Here is a 27301-nt window from a genome sequence, read left to right as displayed (position 1 = left end):
TAAGGATGCCCACCCATAACCTTGTACTCCCTGCCTGCTCTCCTGCCATATGCCCCTGAATCTCTCCTATAAAACGCTAGATGTCCATCTTGAAGAAGTCAGTTGTTAAGACTGAGCCTGCCACAGCTTCTGGCTGCCAACATCTGAAATAAATTTCTCCAGTCATCTCTTGAATGACTGCCTTCTCTTATGACAAGTTTATCCAAGTTTCTTCAGCAACAGTGTTGGCAAATCTAGCGAGGAGCTATGCTTTCAACTTGTCTAGCCCCCTCGAAATTACCCAGGATGGAGCAGGTGGCCACAGCAGCACCAGGGCTCACCCATTCATTCCCGGAGTTGGTGACTGTGATACATCATTCAGTAACATTAATATTATTAATATTATCATTATTAATACATATTTCACAGATGAGGGGCCTGAACTCTTAGAAGTCAAGTGCCTTGTCCAAGTTCACACAGTTAACAAGTGTAGAGCTGGGACTCAAATTCAGGTTTGCCTGAAACCGAAGTCCATGCTTTTCCTATCAAATATATCCAAACCCAGCTGTGCATCAGAATTACCTAGGGATCTTGTTAACAAAATTGATGGTCAAATCCCCAAACTAAAAATATCAATTCCCAGAGATTCTGATTTAACAAGCTCCCCAGGTGATTCTTAAGCAGCAAGCTGGCACTGGTCCTAGGAGTAGGACCTAAAAACCCCCATGCTATTTCTACTGCCTCCTCCATGTTCCATTCCATTAGTGATTAGAAAGCAAGATTATAGGGTCCTAGGCATCAAGTTATGATCAATAAATGTTATTAATAGAGTAAGGATTCAATTCCATTTTAAATTGGGAAATACATTTTGGTAAATGACATCATCATCTTTTCATTCACCACCAAATCTAGAGTTGTCTTTAATCCCTCCTTCTTTTCTAATCTGTCTCCTAAATCTGTTTCTTCCTTTGCCTTTTTACTACTAACTAGAGGATATCAGCATCTGTGAACACTACTGGTTGCTACTCCCTGAAAACCCCTGCCCCGACTGTTTCTTGTCAGAGGCAGAGCTTACCTCCCACTATTAAGGTAGAAAATGTCAGATTACCCACTTTCCCTTGGAACTAAATCACAGTCATGAAATACAGTCCTGGTTAATAAAATTTCAGTGCCTGGTGAAAGTTTTCTTCCCTAACAACAACAAACCAGTAAAACAGCACACTCTTGTTCTTCCTCTTTGTGACTGAATGAGACAACCACCTTGAGACCATATGGATTAAGCCGGAAGAAATGCAGAAATGCTGCCTGATATAGTTGGGCTGCCTTTTAATCAACTCTAACTTCCACATTTCCTGTTATGTGAAATAATAAACCCCTATTTTTAAGTCAATTTTAGTTTATAAGTCAATTCTCACTCTGGCTATTGTGACAGCATCCTTTGCTTCCAACCTGTCTCTGTTCAGCATCACCATAAATCTTACCTCTGAAAAGCACAGATTTTATCATGTACTGTATACTAACAGCAAACTTCTTCATGTTTCCCACTGCTTATAGGATAAAATCCAAACTCTTTCACATATCATAAGCATCAGTCTATTTTCCAATGGATTCCCCACACGCCCTCTTGTCCAAATATACCATACACTATGGCTATACAGATTACTTCTCACTCCAAACACTTTATAATTACCTCTTACCATGACTTTGCTCACATAATTCCTTCAACCTAGAATTTTCTTCTTTTCTGCTATTTTTCTACCTGCCAACATTCTACTTAATTTTCAAAGTACTGTCTCTGCTTAAAAATGAAATTAAGTTCTCTCCACTTTGGTATTAACATACTCTGTTTATACCTACCAACTGCTGTGCTTGCCACATTCTTCCACATATGTAAATAAATATGTGTATATGTCTTCCCCACAAGGCTGGAAGCTTTGTAAAGGTACTACCCATGAATAAACACAGTGTCTGATACAAGATGGTCCTTGGATTGTTCAACTGAACTGGTCCATAATGACTTAGGCATTCTCAAATATGTTGTTTAGGAGACAAAAGGGATGGAGACTGTATTTTAAAGGGAAAGAAACACTGTAACAAAAATATTTGGGGTATTTAAAAAATTATCTTTGTGGAATCTCAAAACCATTTTGAACTTAGGTACAAAATAAAATGATTTAACTGTTAATTGCTAAATAACCAGAAAAAGAAAGTAAAGCCTTGGAAAATGCTTAAAATACTTACTCGTATATGCCAAGTCATCTCTACCCTCTTATGATTAAAATGACTTCTTAAATTCTGTTAGCCAGTAAACTGCCCGGCTTCAATATCATTACTATTTTGTGTTATCATTTAGTTTTAGAAAAACTACTAGGAAACACAATTCAAAGCCGAAATGGGAAAGCACTTCACACCCACAAGAATAACTATAATCAAAAAGAAAGAAAGTGGGGCACTTGGGTGGCTCAGTTGGTTAAGTGTCTGACTTCCACTCAGGTCATGATCTCACGGTTCATGAGTTTGAGCCCTGCATTGCGCTCTGTGCTAACAACTCAGAGCCTGAAGCTTGGAACCTGCTTCGGTTCTGTGTCTCCCTCTCTCTCTTCCCCTCCCCTGCTGCTCTCTCTCTCTCTCTCTCTCTCTCTCTCTCTCTCTCTCTCAAAAACAAACAAAAAAGACAGAAAGTAAGTATTGGCAAGGATGTTGAAAATTTGGACTCTTCATATACTGCTGGAAGGACTGTAAAGTGGTGAAAACACTTTGGAAACTGGCAATTCTTCAAATGGTTAAACATAGAGTTGTAATATGACCCAGAACTCCTCCATCAGGTGTTTACCCAAGAGAACAGAAAGTGTATGTCCATACAAAAACTTATATACAAATATTCACAGCAGCATTTTTCTTAATAGTCAAAAAGTAGAAAAAACCCAAATGAGTATCAACTGATGAAATGGATAAATAAAAAGTGGTATATCCATATAATGGACTATTACTCAGCAATACAAAGAAATGAAGGCCTAAAATATGCTACAACATGGATGAATCTTGAAAACATTATGCTAAGTGAAAGAATCCAGTCACAAAAGACCATTTATTGTGTTATTCCATTTATATGAAATGTCCAAATAGGTAAATCTACAAAGACAGAAAATAAATTATACGTTACCTAGAACTGAAGTACATAAGGAAACAGGGGCTACAGATACAAGGTTTCTTTTTGGGGTAATGAAACTGTTCTAAAATTGATGGTAATAGATGTACAATTCTATGAATATATTAAGATCCACTAAAGTGTACATTTATAACAGATGGATTATATGGTATATGAATTTTATCTCAATAAAACCGTTTAAAAAAACTTGTAGAAATGAAAACACAACTTCCCTTTTAAGAGGGAAGATAGCGAACATCAAAAAGCAAGAAAAATCTCAAACAATCTAACTTTATATCTAAAGGAGCTAGAAAAAGAAGAACAAACAAAACCCCAAACCAACAGAAGGAAGAAAGTAATAAAGATTAGAGCTGATATAATTGAAAAAGAAACTAAGAAAAAAAACAGGAAGAGAATAGATCCATGAAACCAGAACTTGGTTCTTTAAAAAGATCAACAAAATTGATAAATCTTTAGCCAGACTCATCAAAATATAAAATAAAATAGGACAGAGGACTCAAATAAACAAAATCAGAAATGCAAGAGAAGAAATAACAATGACACCACAGAAATACAATCATAAAAGAATATTATAAAAAAGTATATGCCAACAAACTAAACAACCCAGAAGAAATGAACAAATTCCTAGAAACATATAATCTTCCAAAACCAAATCAAGAAAAAATAGAAAATTTGAACAATTACCAGCAATGAAATTGAATCAGTAATCAAAAAACTCCCAACAAACAAAAGTCCAGGACCAGGTGGCTTCACAGGTGAATTTTATCAAACATCTAAAGAAGAGTTAATACTTATTCTTCTCAAACTATTCCAAAAACCAGAAGAGAAAGGAAAATTTCCAAATTCATTCTGAGGCCAGCATTACCCTAATACCAAAACCAGATAAAAGACACTACAAAAAAAGAGAACTACAACACAATATCTCTGAAGTTACATACAAAAATCTTCAACAAAATATTAGCAAACCAAGTCCAACAATACATTAGAAGAATCATTCACCACGGGGCGCCCGAGTGGCTCAGTATCTTAAGCGTCAGACTCTTGATTTTGGCTCAGGTCATGATCTCATGGACTGTGCTGTCAGCACAGAGCCTGTTCGGGATTCTCTGTCTCCCTCTCTGTCTGCTCCTCCCCTGCTCACACACACTCTCTCTCTCCCTCTCTCAAAATAAATAAACATTAAGAAAAAAAATTGTTCACCACATTCAAGTGGGATTTATTTCTGGAATGAAAGGTGGCTCAATATTGGTTAATCTATCAATGCGATGCATCATATCAATAAAAGAAAGGATAAAAGCTATATGATCATTTCAACAGATGCAGAAAAAGCATTTGACAAAGTACAATATCCATGCATGATAAAAACCCTCAAAAAAGTAGTAAAGGGAACATATATAAAAAACCATATATAAAAAACCCATAGTTAACATTATAGTCAAAGGTGAAAAACTGAGAGCTTTTCTCCTAAGATCAGGAACAAGATAAGGATGTCCACTTTCACCACTTTTATTCAGCATAGTACTGGAAGTCCTAGCCTCAGCAATCAGATAAACAAAAAAAAAAAAAAAGGCATCCAAATTTGTAAGAAACAAGAACTTTCACTATCTGCAAATTACATGATACTCTATATAAAAACCCCAAAAGACTCCACCAAAAAACTACTAGAAATTATAAATGAGTTGAGTAAGATTACAAGATACAAAATTTACTGCATTTCTAAACACTAATAATGACACAATAGAATGAGAAATTATGAAAGCAATCCCACTTACAATTGCACCAAAAATAGTAAAATACCTAGGAAAAAACTTAACCAAGGAGGTAAAAGACTTGTACTCTGAAAAGTATAGAACACTGATGAAAGAAATTGAATACAACACAAAGGGGAAGATACTCCATGCTCATGGATTGGAAGAACTAATATTGTTAAAATGTCCATACTACTGAAAGCAATCTAGAGATTTAATGCAATTTCTATCAAAATACCAACAGCATTTTTCACAGAACTAGAAAAAATAATTCTAAAATTTGTATGGAATCACATAAGACCTTGAATAGCCAAAATAATCTTGAAAAAGAAAAACAAAGCTGGAGGTATCACAATTCCAGATTTCAAGTTATACTACAAAGCTGTAGTAATCAAAACTGTATGATACTGGCACAAAAACAGACACATAGATCAACAGAACAGAAGAGAAAGCCCAGAAACAAACTCATGAATATATGGCCAATTAATCTTTGACAAAAGAGGCAAGAATATGCAATGGGAAAAATACAGTCTCTTCAACAAATGGTGCTGGGAAAACAGGACGGCTACATGCAAAAGAATGAAACTGGACAACTTTCTTATACCATACACAAAAATAAACTCAAAACAGGGTAAGGATCTAAATGTGAGACCTGAAACCATAAAAATCCTAGAAGAAAGCACAGACAGTAATTTGTCTGACATGCACCAAAGCAACTTTTTTCTAGATATGTCTCCTATGGCAAGGGAAATGAAAGCAAAAATAAACTACTAGAACTACATCAAAATAAAAAACTTCTGAATGGCAAAGGAAACAATCAACAAAACTAAAAGACAGCCTACTGAAGGGGAGAAGATAATTATAAATGACATATCCAATAAAAGGTTAGTATCCAAAATATATAAAGAACTTATGAAACTCAAGACCAAAAAATAAATAAGTAAATAAATAACCCAGTGAAAAAATGGGCAGAAGACACAGACATTACTCCAAAGAATTCATGCAGATGGCCAACAGACACATGAAAAGATGCTCAACATCACTCATCATCAGGAAAATCAGATACCATGTCACACCTGTCAGAATGGGTAAAATCAAAAACACAGGAAACAGTAAGTGTTGGTAGGACGTGGAGAATAAGGAACTTTCATGCAGTGTTGGTTCCAGGAATGTGAACTGGTATGGCCACTGTGGAAAACAGTGTGGAGGTTCCTCAAAAAATTAAAAACAGAACTACCCTACAAACCAGTAATCACATTACTGGGTATTTACTCAAAGAATACAAAAACACTAATTTGAAAGACTATATGCAGCCCTATGTTTATCGCAGCATTTATTTACAATAGCCAAATCATGGAAGCAGCTGAAGTTTCCATCAAGAAATAAATCAATAAAGAAAATGTGGCATATGTATGTGTGCATAGATATACATATATGTCTATGTACACACACATACATAAATACACACAATGGAATATTATTCAGCTATAAAAAAGAATGAAACCTTTTGCAACAACCATTTGAAATGAAACCATTTGCAAAAACATGGATGGAGCTAGAGTAAAATGCTAAGCAAAGTCAGTCAGAAAAAGACAAATACTGCATGATTTCACTCATATATGGAATTTAAGAAACAAAACAAAGGGAAAAAAAGAGACACAAAACAAGAAACAGACTCTTAACTATTTAAGAGAACACACTGATGGTTACCAAAGGGGAAAGGAGTAGGGAATGGGTGAAATAGGTAAAGGGGATTTGATGAGCACTGAGTAATGTATAGACTTACACATCACTATATTGTAGGCCTAAAATTAATATAACACTGTATTTTAACTACACTGGAATTAAAATTAAAAACTTACAAATTTAAAAAAAACTTAATAAGTGGTAGGACTCCATCCAATTATAACAATTAACAAACCTTAAGCAAGGATATAGATTACTTATTAATAGGTGAAATACTATAGACTAAAAATATTGTGCCCTCTATCTTGAACAAAAGTTGACTAGAAAAGTTCAACACATTTCCTGAGATTTCACAATCAGGGGCAATTCTACTGTATACCAAATCTCAAAGTATGTGTATTTTTCAAATGCATGGGAAAATGTACCTGATATCAATTCAGTTGTACGATCAAGAAACCTGGAGTGTACATCATCCCTGACTCCTTCCTGTCCTCTCCCGCATGCAGTCTTTCATCAAGACCTGATGGGATGCCTGGGTGGCTCAGTTGGCTAAGCATCTGACTTCAGCTCAGGTCATGATCTCAATCTCACAGTTCGTGAGTTCGAGCCCCACGATGGGTTCTCTGCTGTCAGCACGGAGCCCACTTTGGATCCTGTGTGTGTCTCTCTCTCTGCCCCTCCCCTCCTCTCAAAAATAAACAAACATCAGAAAAAGACCTACCAATTTTACCTCCTCTTCCATTTCTACCATCAACACCCTAATCTAAGACATCACAATGCTCTCCTGCTTAGGTTAGCATAATAGCCTAAACTGGTCTCCTGGACCCAGTCTAACATCCCCTCCATTTCTCCATGTGACAGTACTTTTAGACAAATCTGATCATGTCTATCCCCTGTTTAAAATTGTTTCCCATTATCATTAAAATAAATCTAAAATTCTTGACATGGTCGCTAAGGCTACTACTCTCCCTCTTACACTGATTCACAGTGACTACCTCATTGGCCTTCTTTCAGTTCCTCCACACCACTACCACCTCATGCTTCTTTCCACTCAGAGTTTCCTGGCACAAAGGTCCTTGCTCTCCAGGACTTTCATTCTAAGTGGGTGGAAAGGGAGGAGGAGGAGACATGGGAGGAGAAGATGAATAAAAATTACTTTGAAAAAAGTAAAACAGAATAATGTGACAGAGAGTAATGGTAGCTGCAGGAAGGCAGATATGATTAATATTATTCTCTCTGGGAAGTCTTCCCTCAACCCTCAAGTAAGGATCAGTATCCTGTTAAATGCTCCCGACAACAGGACTTCTCCTTTGCGGGACTTACCACAAATGTATATAAACAATTTGGACTGCTTTATTCACCACTCTATCCAAAATTCCTACCACAGTGTCAAACATACAGCAGATAGTTCATAAACATACTGTAAAGGAATGCCCTGTGTTCCCAGTTTCACAAACTGAGTCATATAACCACAGGCCATGAGATGTAATTAGCTAACCTACCCAACTTTGCCAGAGCCAAAACTAAGAGTCACCAGGATAGGTTCTCTCTCCCACTCCTTCTCCGTGAGCCTCAGCAATACCCTCTCTGCCACCTCTGATCTACTACTGCCTATGTCATGTTCCCTGCAATGTTTCATAAGACAACTTAAACAACAGCTGGCTTCCATCTTCCATACCTATCACGGATAAAAATAAAACATCATTTATATTATCACAATCATTTCCATGGCAAATATGAAAATATCAGAGCCCTAACTCAAAGACTACAAGGAGAAGTAGCAGCTTTACAGGGGATTTTGTCAAAGGCAGATGTTAGCTCAAGTTCCATTTATAGGGCTTGTTTCCAAGCAAATTTGTTCTTTCCTGACTCCAATTTTCTCCTATAAAAATGACATTTGATAGACTCTAGATTCTCAAATTTCCCTTTTTCTTTTGATTACTTATAACATCCTTTAGTAGCATGAAATCAAATCCCTTTTTTCTCCATTATAAAAACAATTTCTACTACCAGACTATTTTTGCAAAGATTTGATGCTCAAAACATGTATTATTGATAATGAGGAAAATTCTTTTAGAAGAATTGATATTCACAAGCTCTGTTGTGTGACCACTGTTGGAACAAAACTGAAAGCTAATTAAGCAGAGCAATTCTCATTAAATGAAGAAAACAAGTAATATTAAGATTTGGCTCTTAAGTACTTGGTCAAATGCCTATGAACCACGGTGCCTAGGGAAAGTTCTACCCCGGTATGTTGCAAACATCCTTCTTATTCCAAATATGTTCTCCACCCTGCCTCACCCCACCAAAGTGGTGTGATCCTTCTTTTGAAACCTAATCCTTTGGAAAAGAAAAGAGACAAGCAGTCTAACTAAAAAGCCTCTTTGCTGTTTAAAAAAAAAAAAACAAAAAAAACAAAAAAAAACAAGCACACAAATTTTCCCCAAAACGTCCTTCCCCTGGATGAGTGCCACCCTTAGTCGTGCACAGCTGGTGTTTGTTTACAAAAATGCTCCATTCATAAACAAGCCCCTCTATCCTATTATCACTGGCATCTATTAATTTTCAACTATTCCTACCATGATAAAATTTCTATGCTATATAGTTCTTGAAAATAACCATTCTCATCAGTACCCAAATCATCATGACACAATTTTATTGTTATTCCTCAGAGAACTCCTAAAAAATCAAAGCTTACCACTATTTTAAGACAAAGAAAGGGAAATGGCTAATAAAATAACAAGCAGACAACCCCTTAAAACCAATGTGCTATAGCAATTAGAACATTTTTTAAATGTCAACTTTTTAAACTCTCTTATAGTTGCTTAAACCAAAATCAAGAAACTAAAAGGAAATGAAATTGTGATACATGCTACAACATGGATGCATCTTGATAACAATGCTAAGTAAAACAAGCACACACAAAAGGACAAATACCATATGATTCCGCTTAGATGAGGTACGTAGAGCAGCCAAGTTCATAGAGTACAAAAGTAGAATGGTGGTTGCCATGGGCTGGGAATGGGAAATTGGGACTTTAATGGATACAGAACTGCAGTTTGGGATGATGAAATCGTTCTGGGGTTGGATAGTGGTGACAATTGTACAATAGCGTGAATGCATTTAATGCCACTGAACCATACATTTAAAAGCAGTCAAAACAGTAAATTATGTAAATTATTTTACTATACAAAAAAAAAAAAAAAATCATTTCCTTAACGATCCACATCCAGTTCATCAGCAAGTCCTCCTGTCTCTATATTCAAAATATTTTTATAAATGTTTTTATTTATTTTTGAGAGAAAGAGAGAACGTGCAAGCAGGGGAGGGGAAGAGAGAGAGAGAGAGAGAGAGAGAGAGAGAGAGAGAGAGAGGGAGGGAGACAGAGAATTCGAAGCAGGATGAGCTGTCAGCATAAAGCCCGACACGGGACTGGAACCCACAAATGGTGAGATCATGACTTAAATCGAAGTCAGACACTTAACCTACTGAGCCACCCAGGTGCCCCCAAAATATTTTTAGAAGCTAAATACTTATCACTACACCTCTGCCACCAAGGTAAATACAGTCCAAGCTATCGTCCTTAGCTTAAACTCCTGCATTAGGTACTAGGCAAGCCTCCCTGGTTCTATTCTTATTCCCTTGCATCTATGTCTATAATGCAGCCACATCCTTAATATCAAGGAGTAAGTTAAATCACGTCAGTGCCCTGGTCAAAAATCCCCCAGATCATGCTCAGAAAAAAAAGTCAGAAACGTCCACCATAGCTCATAAGGCTTTAACATGTCCCCTGCCTACCTCTCCAGGGGTCCACTCTAGTCACATCTGCTGTTCTTTAAAATAGGCCAAGTTGAGTCAACCTCAGGGCTTTTGCTTTTCCCTTGGCCCAATTTCTTAATTCATTTAGACCTCTGTTCAAACGTCTTCAGAGAGCAACTTCCTACAACCCTATCTGAAAGAGCATCTTCTGGGGTACCTGGGTCGCTCAGTTGGTTAAGTATCCAACTCTTGATTTCAGCTCAGGTCATGATCTCACAGTCATGAGAATGAGCTCCATATCAGGGTCCACACCCAGTGTGGAGATTCTATCTCTCCCTCTACCCCTTTCCTCTCTCTCTCCCTCTGTACCTGCTCATTTTCTCAACATCTCTCTCTCTGTCGCAAAAACAAATAAAAAAATAAAAAAAATAAAATAGCACCTTCCATCACTATCTCCTCACACTGTTTTATGATTTTTCATAAATTATTAATACCTCAGAGCATATGTTTATTATATCTCTTGCACTAGACTATAAACTCCTTAAAAACAGAAACTTAGACATTTTGACCACTCTTTCTCCAGGACCCAGGAAAGTGCCTAGCAAATGGTAAATACTCAGTAAATACTTAAACGAATGAATGAAAATATCTCTATCTGTAGAAGCACCAAGTATTATATCCTTCATTTTCATTTCATACAGAGAAATGTTATTCCACATTAAAGGAAATCATGTTATTTAAAATAACCAAGAGGGGGCGCCTGGGTGGCTCAGTCGGTTGAGCGTCTGACTTCAGCTCAGGTCACGATCACACGGTCTGCGAGTTCGAGCCCCGCGTCGGGCTCTGGGCTGATGGCTCAGAGCCTGGAGCCTGCTTCCGATTCTGTGTCTCCCTCTCTCTCTGCCCCTCCCCCGTTCATGCTGTGTCTCTGTCTCAAAAATAAATAAAACGTTAGAAAAAAAAAAATTTTAAATAACCAAGAGGAACCCACAATCACCCAATTTCCCATTTTGCCTTTTTAATCAGTCAGCCCTTGAACATGGAACAAACCCTTAAAAATGAAACAATGCTCTCAAACTCTTAGTCAATGTGAATTTTACCTCAATTTTTAAAATTAACTAATTAAAGGGATGCCTGGGTGGCTCAGTCAGTTAAGTGACCAACTCTTGATTTCAGCTCAGGTCATGATCTCATGGTTCGTGAGATCGAACCCATGTCTATAATATCTGAACACTTAGTTACTTTAATTGTTCACAGATGCCTTTAACTTTTATGTCTCTGAAGTCATCACTTAAATCACATTTCATTTGGTAATGGTATGATAAAATAATACACCATGCCTTAATTTCTATGACCAGTTCCTCTCCATCACTAAGGAGGTAATGGAAATTTAGCATTTGTTATTCTGTTGCATATATATAAGCACAAAGGCCAACAGACAAAATCACAAACCAAAGGAATTATGCCCATCCAAAATGAAAATTTTCAGTCATGTTTCTTGGCCAGAATACTATTCAACTGCATAGAATGTTTTAAATAGCCTAACAGAAATATGATACAGATATCCTCTTCTCCCTTAAGTAAGCTGTGTGTTTAATCATTTTTAAAGCAAATACATAAGAACAGGATTAGATAATGTTAGGTCATCTTTTATTTAAGGCAGCTCAAATAGCCCAAAGGATAGCTAGCACTATCTATCAAGATAGAGCCTTGATCAGTTTCCATGGTGACTGGCAAAGAGAACCATCACACTCCAGATAACATTCCAGCACAGATCTCAGAGCAAAGCCTATTCCAGAGTTTGTAGAAAACTTGTGTGTCTTATTCTATTCAGGAAAAATCTAAAGAAAGAGCAACCATATCTCCATGCAGGGGATCCAGAATGCCTTTAAAGACTACCTGAATACTTTTCCTACCTTAATGTAAGAATGTTACATTAAGAGCCACAGGTATAAACCAACTTGTCATTTATTGCCCTTAGAAAACCCTAGCTTGTTATCTGTCCTGACAGTAATAAAATCATCTTTTAAAGCAACAGTAAGCTAGAGTTCTTCCAACTCAGGAAAAAAAGGCAGTTGTACTTTATTGGTCACTGAAGTAGAACACGCTGCCTAATTTCTTTAAGTGACCATTTAAGATTTTTACGAAAGTACAAAGGAGACTTATGTTCTTTTGGAAGACAAGAGAGGAGAAAGGGCTTCTGAAGAAGCTTAAGAATAATAGCTAAAGAACAATTTAAAACAGTAATCCATTTTCTGCAAAATTGGTTGATGTGGTTAATTTGGCAAAGCATTTGAGACACAAAGGAGGAAGCAAGAAAATGGTGAGAGGTTCAAGTTTATAATTATTTTGCCTTATTACACCAACAATAAATAAAGACTCTCTAAAAGTCTTCCCCTTTCATCTGAACACTCAGTGACCCATTTCTGCCCAGCAGTGCTGACCCTAGCCCTTTCACACAGTGCAACTGCCAAAAACGAGCTATCACATGTTCCTGGCTAAAAGGAAATAGGCTGGAATGAAATCTGTAACATGAAATATTTCAAGGCCAAAATTAAAGCTTTAAAATGCCACAACTGAAAACAATACTGTTCTGATTTCAACTTCGTTCTCATGGCCTTCAATCTTATCAAAGCTTGTTTTAAATCTAATATTTGCCCATTTCCCTAAATGTTCTGGCACACAAGAATAATATTTCAAATAGAAGTATTTTGGGGTTTGTTGTCTATGTTTTAAATGAAATAAAATTGTTCAACCACAGAATGTAAACTCCTTTATTGAAAAACTTGAATAGGCATTTAATAAAGCCCAGGAACTCAAACCTTTGGAGAATTCCACCAAAGTGTTACCTGTTTTCAATTACCTAGCAAGCATTTACCAAGTATGTAATGATGGGCCAGGCAATAGTGGCAGATGATTTTAAGACGCAGTCCCTCACATCATGGAAGTTATGATCACTCTAATGGCAGGAGATAAACATATGAACCAATAGAGGAAGAAGTGACATTATTGAAGCCACTAGTAAGAGTTCACGTAGGAAGTGACAGCCAACATGAGACCTGAAGGGTGAAAGCAGCTGGGCAAGGAAGGCAAAGAGGACAGTCAATGCAAAGGCACAGTTAATGCAAAGTCAAGGGCAGAGAGGAAATTTAAGTAGAACAAACCTTTAAGAACTAAGCTAAGCAATCTGGACAAAGACCTATATGTAGGAAGAACTATCCTACAATCAATATGAGGAATTATTTAATTCAAGGTGGGAGAGATTATGTAGATCAAATAAGAGTTTATAAAAAACTCTTCAGTGAAAGGTGAAAGAATTCTTACCAAGGCTAATGATAATGGAGAAAAGGCCAGCACTTAGTGACTGATATACAAAAGCAGAGTGGGATCAGAGAAATGAAAGACAAGGATGATACCAAGGTTTCAAAGTAGGATACCAGGAGACCTGGTATAGGTAGTTTTAAAACATGGACACATATTTTTTGATACCCCTCCCATCATGAAGTTAAGTTTATGTCTCCTCCTCTTGAATCTGGGAAGACACATGAGTACTTCAACCCAGAATCTAGGCTGATTCCTCTCTTTCTTCTCTTAGCCAAAGAGAAGATTGAGGCCTTTCTCTTTAGTCAAAGAAGGCCAGAGAGCTTCCTTCTTATTCATTGGGTCACTAACTCTTAGAGCCCTGAGCCACTATGTAAGAAGTCAACCTACTACACTAAGGTCACCATGCAGTAAAGAAGTTCACATAACATTTGGAAAAGCCATGGAAATGCTTTTGAGATCAATGATCTCAACTGAGATCAGCCCTCAAATAATCGTCATCCAAGTACTAAGCATATGAGTGAAGAGCCTCCAGATAATTCCAGTCCCTAGCCAGGTCTTCCCTGGTGAAGTTTCAGTAGAACAGAGGCAAGCCATCCCTGCTATATTCTGTCTGAACTCCTGTCTCACAGAATCTGTGAACATAATGGCTATCGCTTTATGTCACAAACTTTAGGGTAGTTTGTTACACATCAATAGATAACTGAAATGGGTGATGGTAACATATACGTAAATTATTAAGGAACACAGGAACAGAAGTTTGTAGAGAAAGATAATCATGGCAGTTCCATATCACTTATTTAAATCTGACATATCTGTAGAACACCAAATGGAGATGTCGAGTAAACTAATGAAAATAAGGATTTTAAAAAAGAGACACTGACAAAGCAGTATATGAAAATAAAGGGAGGACATGTATGCATGAGGGAGAAAATAAGAAGGTATAGAAATGGAATGACATGAAAAGTCAGAGAGGAAACTGAAAAGGTCAGAGAAAGAAGAATCAAGACAGAATGATGCTGTAAAAGCCAAACAAATATTCTCTAAGGTGTCAGCACCTGTGGTCAGTAGAACCCAATGGAGTAGAAAATCAAGTAGAATTGAGAGAAAGGGAACAAATATTCATGGAAGATAGCTGGTGACTAGGAGAGGAAATTCAATAGTATGATAATAAGAAGTCAAATTATAGAAGTTGAGAAACAAATGAGAATTGGGTAAACTGACACAGCCAGTGTAGACTACGCTCTCCAGTATGAGTATGGCTGTAATGGGAATGTAACAGAGGGCAGAAGCTTGGGGAAAACAGGTAAAGAAGATATGCTGTTTTATTCACTCACCCAACAAATATACACATTTATATTTTTCAGTGTGTATGAGTAACATGAGTAGATCTATAGACCAAGAGGAAGGAATTAGCAAACAGAAACTAAAGATAACCAAAAGGAATTTATGAATCAAACTGCTAGAAAAGGCAGGAAATGAAGGACAAAGAGTCCAGATAGAGGTATGAGGTCTGATATCTCTTTCTCTGAGGCAGGAAGAGACAAGAGGTCATATGACTGTATAAAGATACACTCGACAGAGGAAGAAAATAGTAAGTACGTTACCAATGGAAAGTCCATGATTCATGTGGATTAGGAGGCAAGACCACATGCTAGGAGTAAAGTAAATAAAATGGGATAGAAGGCTTGAGAGTGGGAAAAGCCATCTGTGGTAAGTGAGAAAGGAAGAAGACTGGAGACAAGAATCAGCAAGTCATACAGTGATCCCTGCTCGGAATGGAAATGACACTCTCCCAGTCACTTGGGCAGCAAATTTACTAAGATGAGGACAGAGGCAGGGCTTTTTCAATTCTGCATCCCCCTGCTAAGCACAGCCCCTAGGAAACGACAGGCCTTCAATAAATGGTTGATAAATGAATAAACAAACCTATATATGAAGGAATAAGAAAAATTCATCAGAAATCTATTCATTCAATGATTATAAAGTTATAATCCCCACTCATGTATGTATGAATATGTGTAGCTATAATTATCAAATATTTGCAAGAAAAGTCATCAATTATTATGAATATTTCCATTTCCCATCCTGAAAGAAATTCTTAGTAAAGATTTTTGCTCTAATTGCAAATATATTTTCTGAGTCTCTTCCTTTTTGGTAAATGTCAAAATTCATGAATTTAAATGCACTTGTAAAACACATCTATCCACAAGAATTACCATTGAATTGAAGAACAAAAACAAGCAAAAAATAATCATTTTGCAATTGTTCCTTCTGGATCTCTTGCCCCAGTTTCCCTCTACCTTTAAAATAATTATACTTTAAACACTAATAGTGTACCCTTCCTCCAAAATAGCTAACCATAATATTGAGACAAAATATTTTTATAAGAAACTTATCTGTTGCATATACAACAAAATTACCATTTAAAAAAAAGACATTAATAACAAGTCAACTTAATATAGTGCAACACTAGCATTAAAAAAAAGATGAGCCATGGGGCGCCTGGGTGTCTCAGTCAGTTGAGCGTCTGACTTTGGCTCAGGTCATGATCTCACAGCTCCTGAGTTCAAGCCCTGCATCAGGCTCTGTACTGACAGCTCGGAGCCTGGAGCCTGCTTCAGATTCTGTGCCTCCCTCCCTCTGTGCCACAACCCACTTGCATTCTGTCTCTCTCTCTCAAAAATAAGTAAACATTTAAAAAAATTAAAAAAAAAAAAAGATGAGCCACAACCTTATGAACTTGAACTAAGCAGTATACATCAGGATTCCACATATGTAATTATGAGAAACACAGTCTCAACCATATTTAATCCAAATTCACATCATAACTAATATTCCAGATTATAATAACATGTTTGGGCTGGCATGTGGAATGTTATAACAGCTAATAAGAATAGCTCACATCAGCATTTATTGTGTGCCAGGCTCTGTGCTTAGTGCTTTATAAACATCATCTCCTTTAATACTCACAACCCTAAGAGGTACGTATAGGTGGGCACTGGGGTGGCTCAGTCAGTTAAGTGTCCAACTCTTCATTTCAACTCAGGACATGATCTCACAGCTCATGAGATCAAGCCCCACGTTGGGCTCTGTGCTGACAGTGCAGAACCTGCATGGGATTCTCTCTTTCCCTCTCTCCCTGCCCCTCCCATGCTTGCACTGCTTCTCTCTCTCTCTCAAAATAAATGAACATTAAAAAAAAAAAAAAAAGAGGTAGGTACAGGCAAAAGTCCCACAGTTTCCAAGAGGCAAAGCCAGAATCAAGCCCTGTTTTGTCTGACATCAACAAGCTAGACTAGTAACTACTATACATATAACTATTAATGAAGAAAATCAGTGCCTTAAGTGGTGGTACATAATATGTTCCAAGATCACTGAAAATTTCAAAATCCGAAACTTCAATCATGAACAAAAACTTCCTAATTTTTCCTAACATGAGCACAGAACTTCAAAAGCTTAAGAAAATCTTAATTACATTTAAAGAAACACTCATGATAATTTGTGAAAAGGAGAAGGACGTCTGGAAAGAATAAGTGTAGGGGTGCCTGGGTGGCTCAGTCGGTTCAGCATCCGACTTCAGTTCAGGTCATGATCTCAAAATCTGTGGGTTCGAGCCCCGCATCAGGCTCTGTGCTGACAGCTTAGAGCCTGGAGCCTGCTTCCAATCCTGTGCCTCCCTCTCTCTCTGCCCCTCCCCCACTCTCACTTTGTCTCACTCTGTCTCTCAAAAATAAATAAATGTAAAAAAAAAAAAAAATTAAAAGAAAAATAAGTGTAAAGACATTATGTGATCATGGGGAAAAAATATTTTGAGATATGAAAAAAAACCACAACTCTTTGAAGATAATACTGCTTCATTTTCCATGTGTAAGTCCAATTAAAATTCTAATGATTCATTCTAGCAATGGAAATTAAGCAAAAAGTTTACAAAAATAGTCAAATAAATAAAATGTGTATTAACTTTTATTTTGAAATATTACTTACATACTTTTATTTAGCTATCCATACTAAAAAGTGACTTAGAACTTACTATGTATCAGCCAGTGTGCTAAGCTCTCCACATATATTAACCCATTTAAGTTTTAATTATTTCATGTGCTCAGGGAAAAAAAGGCATCATTTATGGGAATGCAAGCTGGTGCAGCCACTATGGAAAACAGTATGGAGGTTCTTCAAAAAACTAAAAATAGAACTACCCTACGACCCAGCAATTGCACTACTAGGTATTTATCCAAAGGACACAGGTGTACTGTTTTGAAGGGACACAGGCACCCCCATGTTTATAGCAGTACTATCAACAATAGCCAAAGTATGGAAAGAGCCCAAATGTCCATCGATGGATGAATGGATAAAGAAGATGGGGTATATATATATACAATGGAGTATTACTCGGCAATCAAAGAGAATGAAATCTTGCCATCTGCAACTACATGGATGGAACTGAAGGGTATTATGCTAAGTGAAATTAGTCAGAGAAAGACAAATATCACATGACTTCACTCATATGAGGACTTTTAAGACAGAGAACAGATGAACACAAGGGAAGGGAAGCAAAAATAATATAAAAACAGGGAGGAGGACAAAACATAAAAGACTCTTTTTTTTTTTTTAACATTTATTTATTTTTGACATAGAGAGAGAGCATGACAGGGGAGGGTCACAGAAAGAGGGAGACACAGAATCTGAAACAGGCAACAGGCTCTGAGCTGTCAGCACAGAGCCCGACTCAGGACTTGAACCCACGGACCGCGAGATCATGACCTGATCCGAAGTCGCACGCTTAACCAACTGAGCCACCCAGGCGCCCCATAAGAGACTCTTAAATATGGAGAACAGAGGGTTACTGGAGGGGTTGTGAGAAGGGGGATGGGCTAAATGGGTAAGGGGCACTAAGGAATCTACTCCTGAAATCATTGTTGCACTATATGCTAACTAATTTGGATGTAAACTTTTTAAATAAATAAATAAATAAAATTAAGTAGAAGAAAAAAAGGCATCATTTAGCCTTTAATGGCCAAATTATAAACAACTTATCCAACGCTTAGAATTTGCCACAGAAATGAAATATACATGTATGTGTGTATATAAATTCACAATCATTCTTCACTTAATGTTCCACTGTTATTACCAACATTTACCAAGAACCTACCATACACCATCACTGAACTAGGCACTGAGGATTTAAAAAAAAAAGTAAGACCAAAATCATTGCCCCTAAAAGGTTCACAGACTAGCATAGGAGATAAACAAATAAACAAACTCTTTTAAAATAATATGGAAAGTGTTAATTCTTTCCTCAAAACATCATAGCAGAGAAAATAAAGAGCAGGGATCACCTCACAGAAGATACATAGTAAGAGTCTGAATAAGGCAGTGAATTAAGGACTAAAATGAGAGGACATAGTCTAGAGAACTTTAATGGGTAGAAGAAGCAGGAACGGGTGACTAATGACCCCACAGGACAAAGATGGTTATAGGAAAAGAGTTTGGTTTTATACATGCTGAGCTTGAATGTCTGTCATTCAAGTGGATGTCTTCAGAGACAACTAGAAAGGCAGGTCTGGTACCCAGCAAAGAAATCTGGGCTGGTGATACATTTGGAATCAAAGACACATGGGTAGTAACTGCAGCAGAGGGAGAAATGAGATTAGCAGATAAAGAGTACAAAATGAGAAGAGGGTTAAGCAAAATCATGGAATGCACAAGCTTTTAAGAAGCAGGAACAGAACAGTGTATAGCCTACTAAGCCACAAAAAGTCCTCTCATCCCACACCACTTCTCAAAAAAACAAAGAAAACTAAACAAAACTTTGCACTTAATATACTGTAAAACCATTCTATGTACTCAATTCATCCATGTGGCAAACATTTATTGTGTATTTCCTAAGTCATAAAGCACTGTGCTAGCTGCTAAGGGGTAGCCAAGGATAAAGACAACACAGTCTTCATTCATAAGAATCTAGCTAAGATAGGAATTGAGCAAGGAAGTTAAGAGCACAGGATCTAGGTTGGCATTCAAATCTTGGCTCTGCTATTTACTTCCTGAGTGATCCTAGGCAACATAGCCTCCAGGTACTTCTGCTTCCTTATCTATAACAGGGATCATAATAGTACCTATTCCCATATGGTTGCTATGAAACATAAATGACTTAAGAACCATGTCAGGAGGAATAGTGCTTGACATATAATAAGCACTCAATAAATGCTAGTAATATCATTTGTTATTATAAAAATTATCAGAATGGTTGCATGGGCATAATAATAATAATAACAACAACAACAACAACAATAATAATAAATAGTGCTACTGGATTTCCCAATACAGAAAAAGAGAGGAATTCAGGGAGCACTTCATTAAGCTGCCCCTGAGGGCAAAGATGGCTCATACAGTGCCTCTGTGTGAATTAGAATGCAGCTTGCAGGGGTGCCTGGCTGGCTAAGTAAGTACATTACATGACTCTTGATACTGGGGATCGTGCGTTCAAGCCCCACATTGGGCCTAGAGCTTACTTAAAAAATAATAAATAAACAAAACAAAAAATACTGCAGCCTCCGGTTACACAAGAAAAGGGTAGTTTGGATTTCTGTAATCACACAACCTCCCTGACAAGCACCCTTATGCAGGATATAACCAGCATAGCCGTAAATGGCAGCCTGAAAGATAGGGCATGTAAAGCTGAAAAAAGGTAAAGAGGACACTCCAGCAGTAAGGTACAAGAAAGGCTGTAAGCGAGCAAGAACATAGTATATCCAAGCCCAAATTGGCAACTTCAAGCAACCCAGATTGGTTAGAGCTACAACACAAGGACCATTTAGGAGAGCTGAAGACAAACCCACAAAGAAAGATGAAAGCCATATCACTGAGGATCTTGAATACCAATAAAGGCATTCAACAGTGATGCTGAGCAGGGGAGTGATGTAATTCCAATAGTGCTTTAGTAAGAGTAATCAGGTATTATGTCTGAATGGATTTGAACATGAGTAGGTAATGTATTTGATCACTGCAGTGGTCTACTAGTGTATGAGCTCCTCAAAGGCATGGACTGTGTGTCTCATTCACTTCTGTATCCTCCAAACAAAGTTCTTGGGATGTAGTAGGCACTCAATAACTGTTTCAAGTATAAATGAATAAATGAGCCAAACAGTAATGTGAGCCTTAGAGTAGAAATGGTGGCAACAGAAAAATACATCTTAAAAAAATATTGCAGAGAGAGAAATAAAGATATTTGCTGGCTGATGAAATGTGGCAAGGATCAGACAGAATCAATAAAGACTGTAAAACTGATAAATACTATGGCACTGCATTACACATTTCTGTGAGAACCAAATACAATTATGTTCATGAAAATGCTCTATGAAAAAAAAAAGTTGCTTTTCTCTGAAATAAAAGCTACTCATCCTGGATGGATACACTACTATATTTGACCTTGAATACAGCTCATGATTTTAAGACATTCATCTTCCTTTTGTCTCCACTAGATTATAAAACCGTTAAGATACACAATGCATCTACTGTTATGACGCACAATAAAACCTTAACTGTTATCTTAATTAACACTCTCTCACTCACAGAAGAAACTATTATTGAACCTAATTCATCTATATACCACCAAAATACACACACACAGATACATAGAAATATGTACACACTTATATAAGTACATACACACACACACACACACACACACACACACACACACACAACACTGTTTCATGAATGTAGCCTTGGCCGGCTGTGAACTCCCCCAACGCATTTATTTTTCTTTATATTCCCAGGGTGTCTGGCAATGAGTGTTACAGGTACTCAAATGTTATTTGGACTAAAATGAACTGAATTGACTTAGGAATCTCACAGAGCTTATGAATGGCTTCTGGTAGTCTTTATGTTTCCTTCTCCCAGGAGTGCTCTTCTCACTGTTTATTAAGTTATATTGTAGAAAAATGATATCCATAATATGGTTAAGATAGAAAGAGGACAAATAAAAAAATATGATAGTCAATATGTATGATCAGTGGTGTGCCAGTAAATGTTTAACAATTGGTTCAGGGTGGGGTGGGATGCAGTGTCTGATTTTCAATATTTGTTGATTTCCATGGTTTAAATACTCTCACTGTGGCCTATTGCATGGTAACAACAGGCTATCAACTAGTTCCCAAATTCCTGAAAATTTAACAATCAGCACTCTCAAACTAGCATGAGCCAGCTCCAAAAAACCACTGGAGGCAATATTTAGACACATGGCACACATGATCCCAAACTCTGCCCTGCAATACTACCTTCTACATTCCCAAAGGTAAGTACCAAAGACTAGGAAAAGGGAAAATCCATACCCTATTCCTGGAAGGCCTTTACTTCAATCTACAAAGCAGTCTTCTTTTAAACTGGGTCTATAACCCAACCCAGAAATTTCTTTTGCCGAAGCTAGTGACATCTGAACTTTTCTGATCATGAACTCCAATAAGTAAAAAAATGTTTGAGCATACATCCCTAATATATGTTAATATATTTGTTTATAAATTACATTAGAGCTACTGTATACACTATATATACTAATATAGTATAAATTCCAAAAAATACCAAAAAAACAAATTTTAAAAGATAAGATAAAATTTGGAGCGCCTGGTGGCTCAGTCAGTTGAGCGTCCAACTTCGGCTCGGGTCATGATCTCACAGCTCATGAGTTCAAGCCCGGCGTCAGGCTCTGTGCTGACAGCTCAGAGCCTGGAGCCTGCTTCGGATTCTGTGTCTCCCTCTCTCTCTGACCCTAACCCACTCGCATTCTGTCTCTGTCTCTCTCAAAAATAAAATAAATATTAAAAAAAAATTTTTTTTAAAAAAGATAAGATAAAATTTAATACAAATGGAAAAGAAAAATTTCCCTCCCACATCCCAATGGACTATCTTACACACACACCCAGTGTTTACAAAATCCAGTTTAGAGATTAAAGTCAACATGAAAAGTAAAATGAATATCTTCCTGGCCCTGTCTCCCTTTCCTGGATCTTCCCACTCCAATGCTGAAAAAAGGCAAGCACCAACCCATGGAAAAGAAAGGAAGTAAGAGGGGTGCCTGGGGAGCTCAGTCAGTTAAGATGACTCTTGATTTTGGCTCAGGCCATGATCTCATGGTTCAAGAGTTTGAGCCCTGCACAGGGCTCTGTGCTGACAGCACAGCCTGCTTAGGATTCTCTGTCTCCCTCTCTCTCTGCCCCTCCCCCGCTCATACCCTCCCCCACCCCCTCTCAAAATAAATAAACATTAGGAAGAAAGAAAGAAAAAAAGAAAGAAAGAAAGAAAGAAAGAAAGAAAGAAAGACCAACCAACCAAGGTCTTGAACAAAGTTGGCCTACAGAAAAGCAAATCAGAGACCCCTTTTAAAAACACTACAATACAATACAACTCTGTGGACAAGCTCCACCGAATTAACACTCCATGAAAATGAATCATTAAGAGAGGCTCTAAAAACACCATCCTTAATGGAGTTTTTAACCGCATAAAGTGATATACCCTGACCATCTATATCAACCCAGGCAAACAGAAGAGCTGAGAGGAACCTTGGGTTTCCCCTAAGGACCAAACATGTCCTCCAAACAATATTTTATAGTATTTTAATATTAATAAAATATTAAGTTGGAGGGTACCTAGGTGGCTCAGTCAGTTAAGCATCCAACTTTTGACTTCAGTTCAGGCCATGATATCATGGTTCAAGAGTTTGAGCCCCACGTTGGGCTCTGCACTGACAGTGCAGAGCATGCTTGGGATTCTCTCTCTCCCTCTCTCTCTTTCCCTCTCCTGCTGGTACGTGAGCACACAGCCCAAATGTGCACTCTCTCTCTTTCTCTCTCTCTCAAAGTAAATAAACTTTAAATAAATAAAATAAAGTAAAATAAAATAAAATCTTAAGTTGGGAAATACAGAGTACAAAACTATGCCATTGCCACGTAGTATTCCTAAGAAACTTAACAGAAGACAATGGGGGAGGGGAAGAAAAAAAAAAAAAGGTTAGAGAGGGAGGGAGCCAAAACATAAAGACTCTTAAAAACTGAGAACAAACTGAGGGTTGATGTGGGGTGGGAGGGAGAGGAGGGTGGGTGAGGGGTATTGAGGAGGGCACCTGTTGGGATGAGCACTGGGTGTTGTATGGAAACCAATTTGACAATAAATTTCGTATAAAAAAAATAATAATAAAATAAAATAAAATAAAAACTATGCCAGATGCATTTACATCATATAGAACAGATACAGCTTTTCTTTTCTATATGCGGGCTGTCCCTCTGGCAGGTCACAAACATGCTAGACTCTAATCAAAAATAGTAACTTTGCTAAAAAAAAAAAAAACAAACAAGAAATGAAAAACAAAAAAACACCTTCAACAGGATCATAGACAACGAAAGGAAGATTTTACAAACATGTTTAAAAACACTTGAGGATACTAAAGACTTCTGAAGAAATGAGCCAGGTAAAGTATTATTGCTTTTCCTTTCTTGTTGCCATTTCCCTATCATACATATAAAGCATTAAAGATGGATCTGCCCTCATCCTTGCTCCCTGAAAGAAGAAAAGAAAAACCACAAAAAAACAGAAGGGAAAAAAAAAAAAAAAACTTTCTGAGCTACCATCTCATCAAGACTGGCAATATTTAACATGAAGGAACCAACCCTTCTTTAACTATTCTTTTCATCATTTGCTCTCTTATTCCATTATTGCATCACACTGACTTAAGACTCAAAGCTTTGGCTAAAATGATAACCAAATTAAAAGATCCCCACACCTACAAATTTATCTACCTTCCCAACCACTGAATCTTCCCTGTTTCCTCCCTTCCTTAAGCAAGATGAGGACTCTTCTTCAGGGTAACTCAGTGCCCTAATAAAAATTATTTTTAAAAATTTATTACTGGTTCTTACTTTAATATGGTTACCTAAACTCTTCAAATTCCCACTGATACAACAAGAGAAAAAATAGTTTAAAACTAAATAAAAAAACATAACCACACTAGAAAACAAAAAGAACCACCAAGCTAAGTAAATAGAGATCACCTTGGTGGCTCAGTTGGTTGAGCATCTGACTTCAGCTAAGGTCATGATCTCATGGTTGCTGAGTTCAAGTCCCATATCAGGCTTACTGCTGTCAGCGCAGAGCCTGCTTCAAATCCTCTGTCCCCTTTTCTCTCTGCCCCTCCCCCAGCCTGTGCTCTCTCAAAAATAAATAAAACATTTTAAAAAGAAAAAAGAAAACAAAGAGGGTGACATTAGGAGGTAAGAGTTTTCACAAACTCTAGATCCAGGATTCTCAAAGATGAGCATGCCTCAAAATCATATAGATGGCTGGTTAAAACACAGATTCCAGCTAATATAACACTGTGTCAAATATACTTCAATAAAAAATTAAATTTAAAAATACAATGTATGGAAACACACACACACACACACACACACACAGATTGTGGGACTCCACCCTCATGGTTTCTAATTCAGATTTCGGTTCAGCTCAAGATTTTGTATGTCTAACAGTTTCTCAGGTGGTGCTGATTCTACTGGTCTGAGCACCACATTATAAGAACCACCAAGCTAAGTAAATACAGATCACTAAAAGGAACACTTTTTTATTAGTTCTAATTAGCATCCTCAGAGAGATTCAAATGAATGATACAGCCATTGTTTTTCTGGTATGTGTAAAATATGAAAGAGTTTTGGAAAACTAGAAAAAATACAATTTCTGAATTTAAAAATAAAACTCAGAAGGGCTAAATAACAACTAAAACCCAACAAAGCAGTGTGGAAAATAGTCTAAGATATCTTCCAAAACATATAGCAAACAAAAGACAAAGAAATGGAGAATATGAAAGACAAATTAACAAGCATAAAGAGTTAATACCTATCCAATAGGTACCTGGAGAGAGAACAAAGACACCACTTAGAGTAAACAAGGAAGAGGCACTTGGGTGGCTCAGTTGGTTAAGTGTTCAGCTCAGGTCATGATCTCACAGCTCGTGAGTTTGAGCCCAGTGTTGGGCTCTGTGAGGACAGCTCAGAACCTGGAGCCTGCTTCGGATTCTGTGTCTCCCTCTCTCTCTGCCCTTCCCCCTGCTCGCATTCTGTCTCTCTCTCTCTAAGATAAATAAACATTTTAAAAAATAATAAAAAATGAAGTGATCAAGGAAGAAATTTCCCTAAGCTGAAAAAGACTCAAACCTTGATACTGCTTGGCTAACTTCCAAGCAAGCAAAAAATTTTAAAGCCAAAAACTGGACACATATTTATGACATTTCTAAACTTAAAATACATAAAGAAAACCCTAAAAGCTTTGAGGGGAAAAACACAGGTTATTACAAAGCAATATGAATCCTATCAGCATCAGACATTTTATTAGCATGTGAGAAGAAAAAGGAATGTTGTTTACAAGGTTCAGAGATGCAATTATTTTGAACCTGGAAGTCTACATCTGGTCAAACTATCAAATACAAAGGCAAAATAAAGACATCTTTGGAAATTTAAGAACTAAGAAAACTGACTTCCTGTCCATATTTATTTCCTACTTCTACTGTGAGAAATTATCACGTAAGTCCAAAATGGATTTCAATGAGCTAAAATTAAGATGTTGACAGAGTTACATATATGTTTTGGAAGCTCTAAGAAAGAATCCATAAACTTGCCTTTTCTACCTTCTAGAGGCTGCCTGAATTCCTTGACCCCTTTCATTTTCATTATCATTAAATGTTATCAGTACTTATGGCCAGACTTTTTAGTTCCTTAAAGAAATACAAGTGACTACAGCTACACTACACAGACTCTGACAGAGTAAATGAAAAATATCAGTATGTTCTTTATCATTTCCCTAAAAAACATTTTAATCAATTAATATTCATAATAATAAACACCTACCGAATCATTCGCTGCTAGTGCAAGTGCAAGGTTCACTGTAAGAAACAAAAAAGTAATTAAATTTAGTTGTGTTCCTTCTACTAAAATTCAGTTTGCCTTTTAATATTTTCAATGTAATAACCAAAACATGAGAAATTTTTAATATATCTCCCACACTGGTATAAAACAAAGACAAAGAAAATACAGAAAGTAAAAAAAGACAAAAGAGACAGTAATATTCCAACAGCAATAGATGCCTGCCCTAAAATTAATATTTTAAATAATTCATTTTTATAATGTGATAATCTAAATAATCTACTTAGTTTTTTAAAAAAAACAGGGGCGCCTGGGTGGCTCAGTCGGTTAAGCGTCCGACTTCAGCTCAGGTCACGATCTTGCGGTCCGTGAGTTCGAGCCCCGCGTCGGGCTCTGGGCTGATGGCTCAGAGCCTGGAGCCTGCTTCCGATTCTGTGTCTCCCTCTCTCTCTGCCCCTCCCCCGTTCATGCTCTGTCTCTCTCTGTCTCAAAAATAAATAAACATTAAAAAAAAAATTTAAAAAAAAAAAAAAAACAATCTTGGGGCGCCTGGGTAGCTCAGTTGGTTAAACATCCGACTTCAGCCTAAGTCATGATCTCATGGTTTGTGAGTTCCAGCCCCGAGTCGGACTCTGTGCTGACGGCTCAGAGCCTAAGGCCTGTCTTCCTCTCTCTTTGCCCCTCTCCTGCTCATGCTCTGACTCCCAAAAATAGATAAATGTTATAAAAAAAAAAAA

The 27301-nt window shown here is 37.2% G+C and overlaps 1 protein-coding gene across 2 annotated transcripts in view; it reads right to left on the bottom strand.

Annotated features, from left to right (window-relative positions):
• Positions 1-27301, bottom strand: part of NUBPL (nucleotide binding protein like) — a 237279-nt gene that overhangs the window by 205860 nt on the left and 4118 nt on the right. For both annotated transcript variants that reach the window (XM_042942931.1, XM_042942933.1), the window contains exon 3: positions 26550-26584. In XM_042942931.1, coding sequence (XP_042798865.1) covers positions 26550-26584 — 35 coding nt within the window. The remainder of the gene's footprint in view (positions 1-26549; positions 26585-27301) is intronic.

The sequence above is a fragment of the Panthera leo genome, chromosome B3 (assembly GCF_018350215.1).
Source record: "Panthera leo isolate Ple1 chromosome B3, P.leo_Ple1_pat1.1, whole genome shotgun sequence".
In the NCBI taxonomy this organism is placed as follows: Eukaryota; Metazoa; Chordata; class Mammalia; order Carnivora; family Felidae; genus Panthera; species Panthera leo.
Note: the sequence above shows the minus strand (reverse complement) of the source record. Positions and strands in the feature narration are given on the sequence as shown.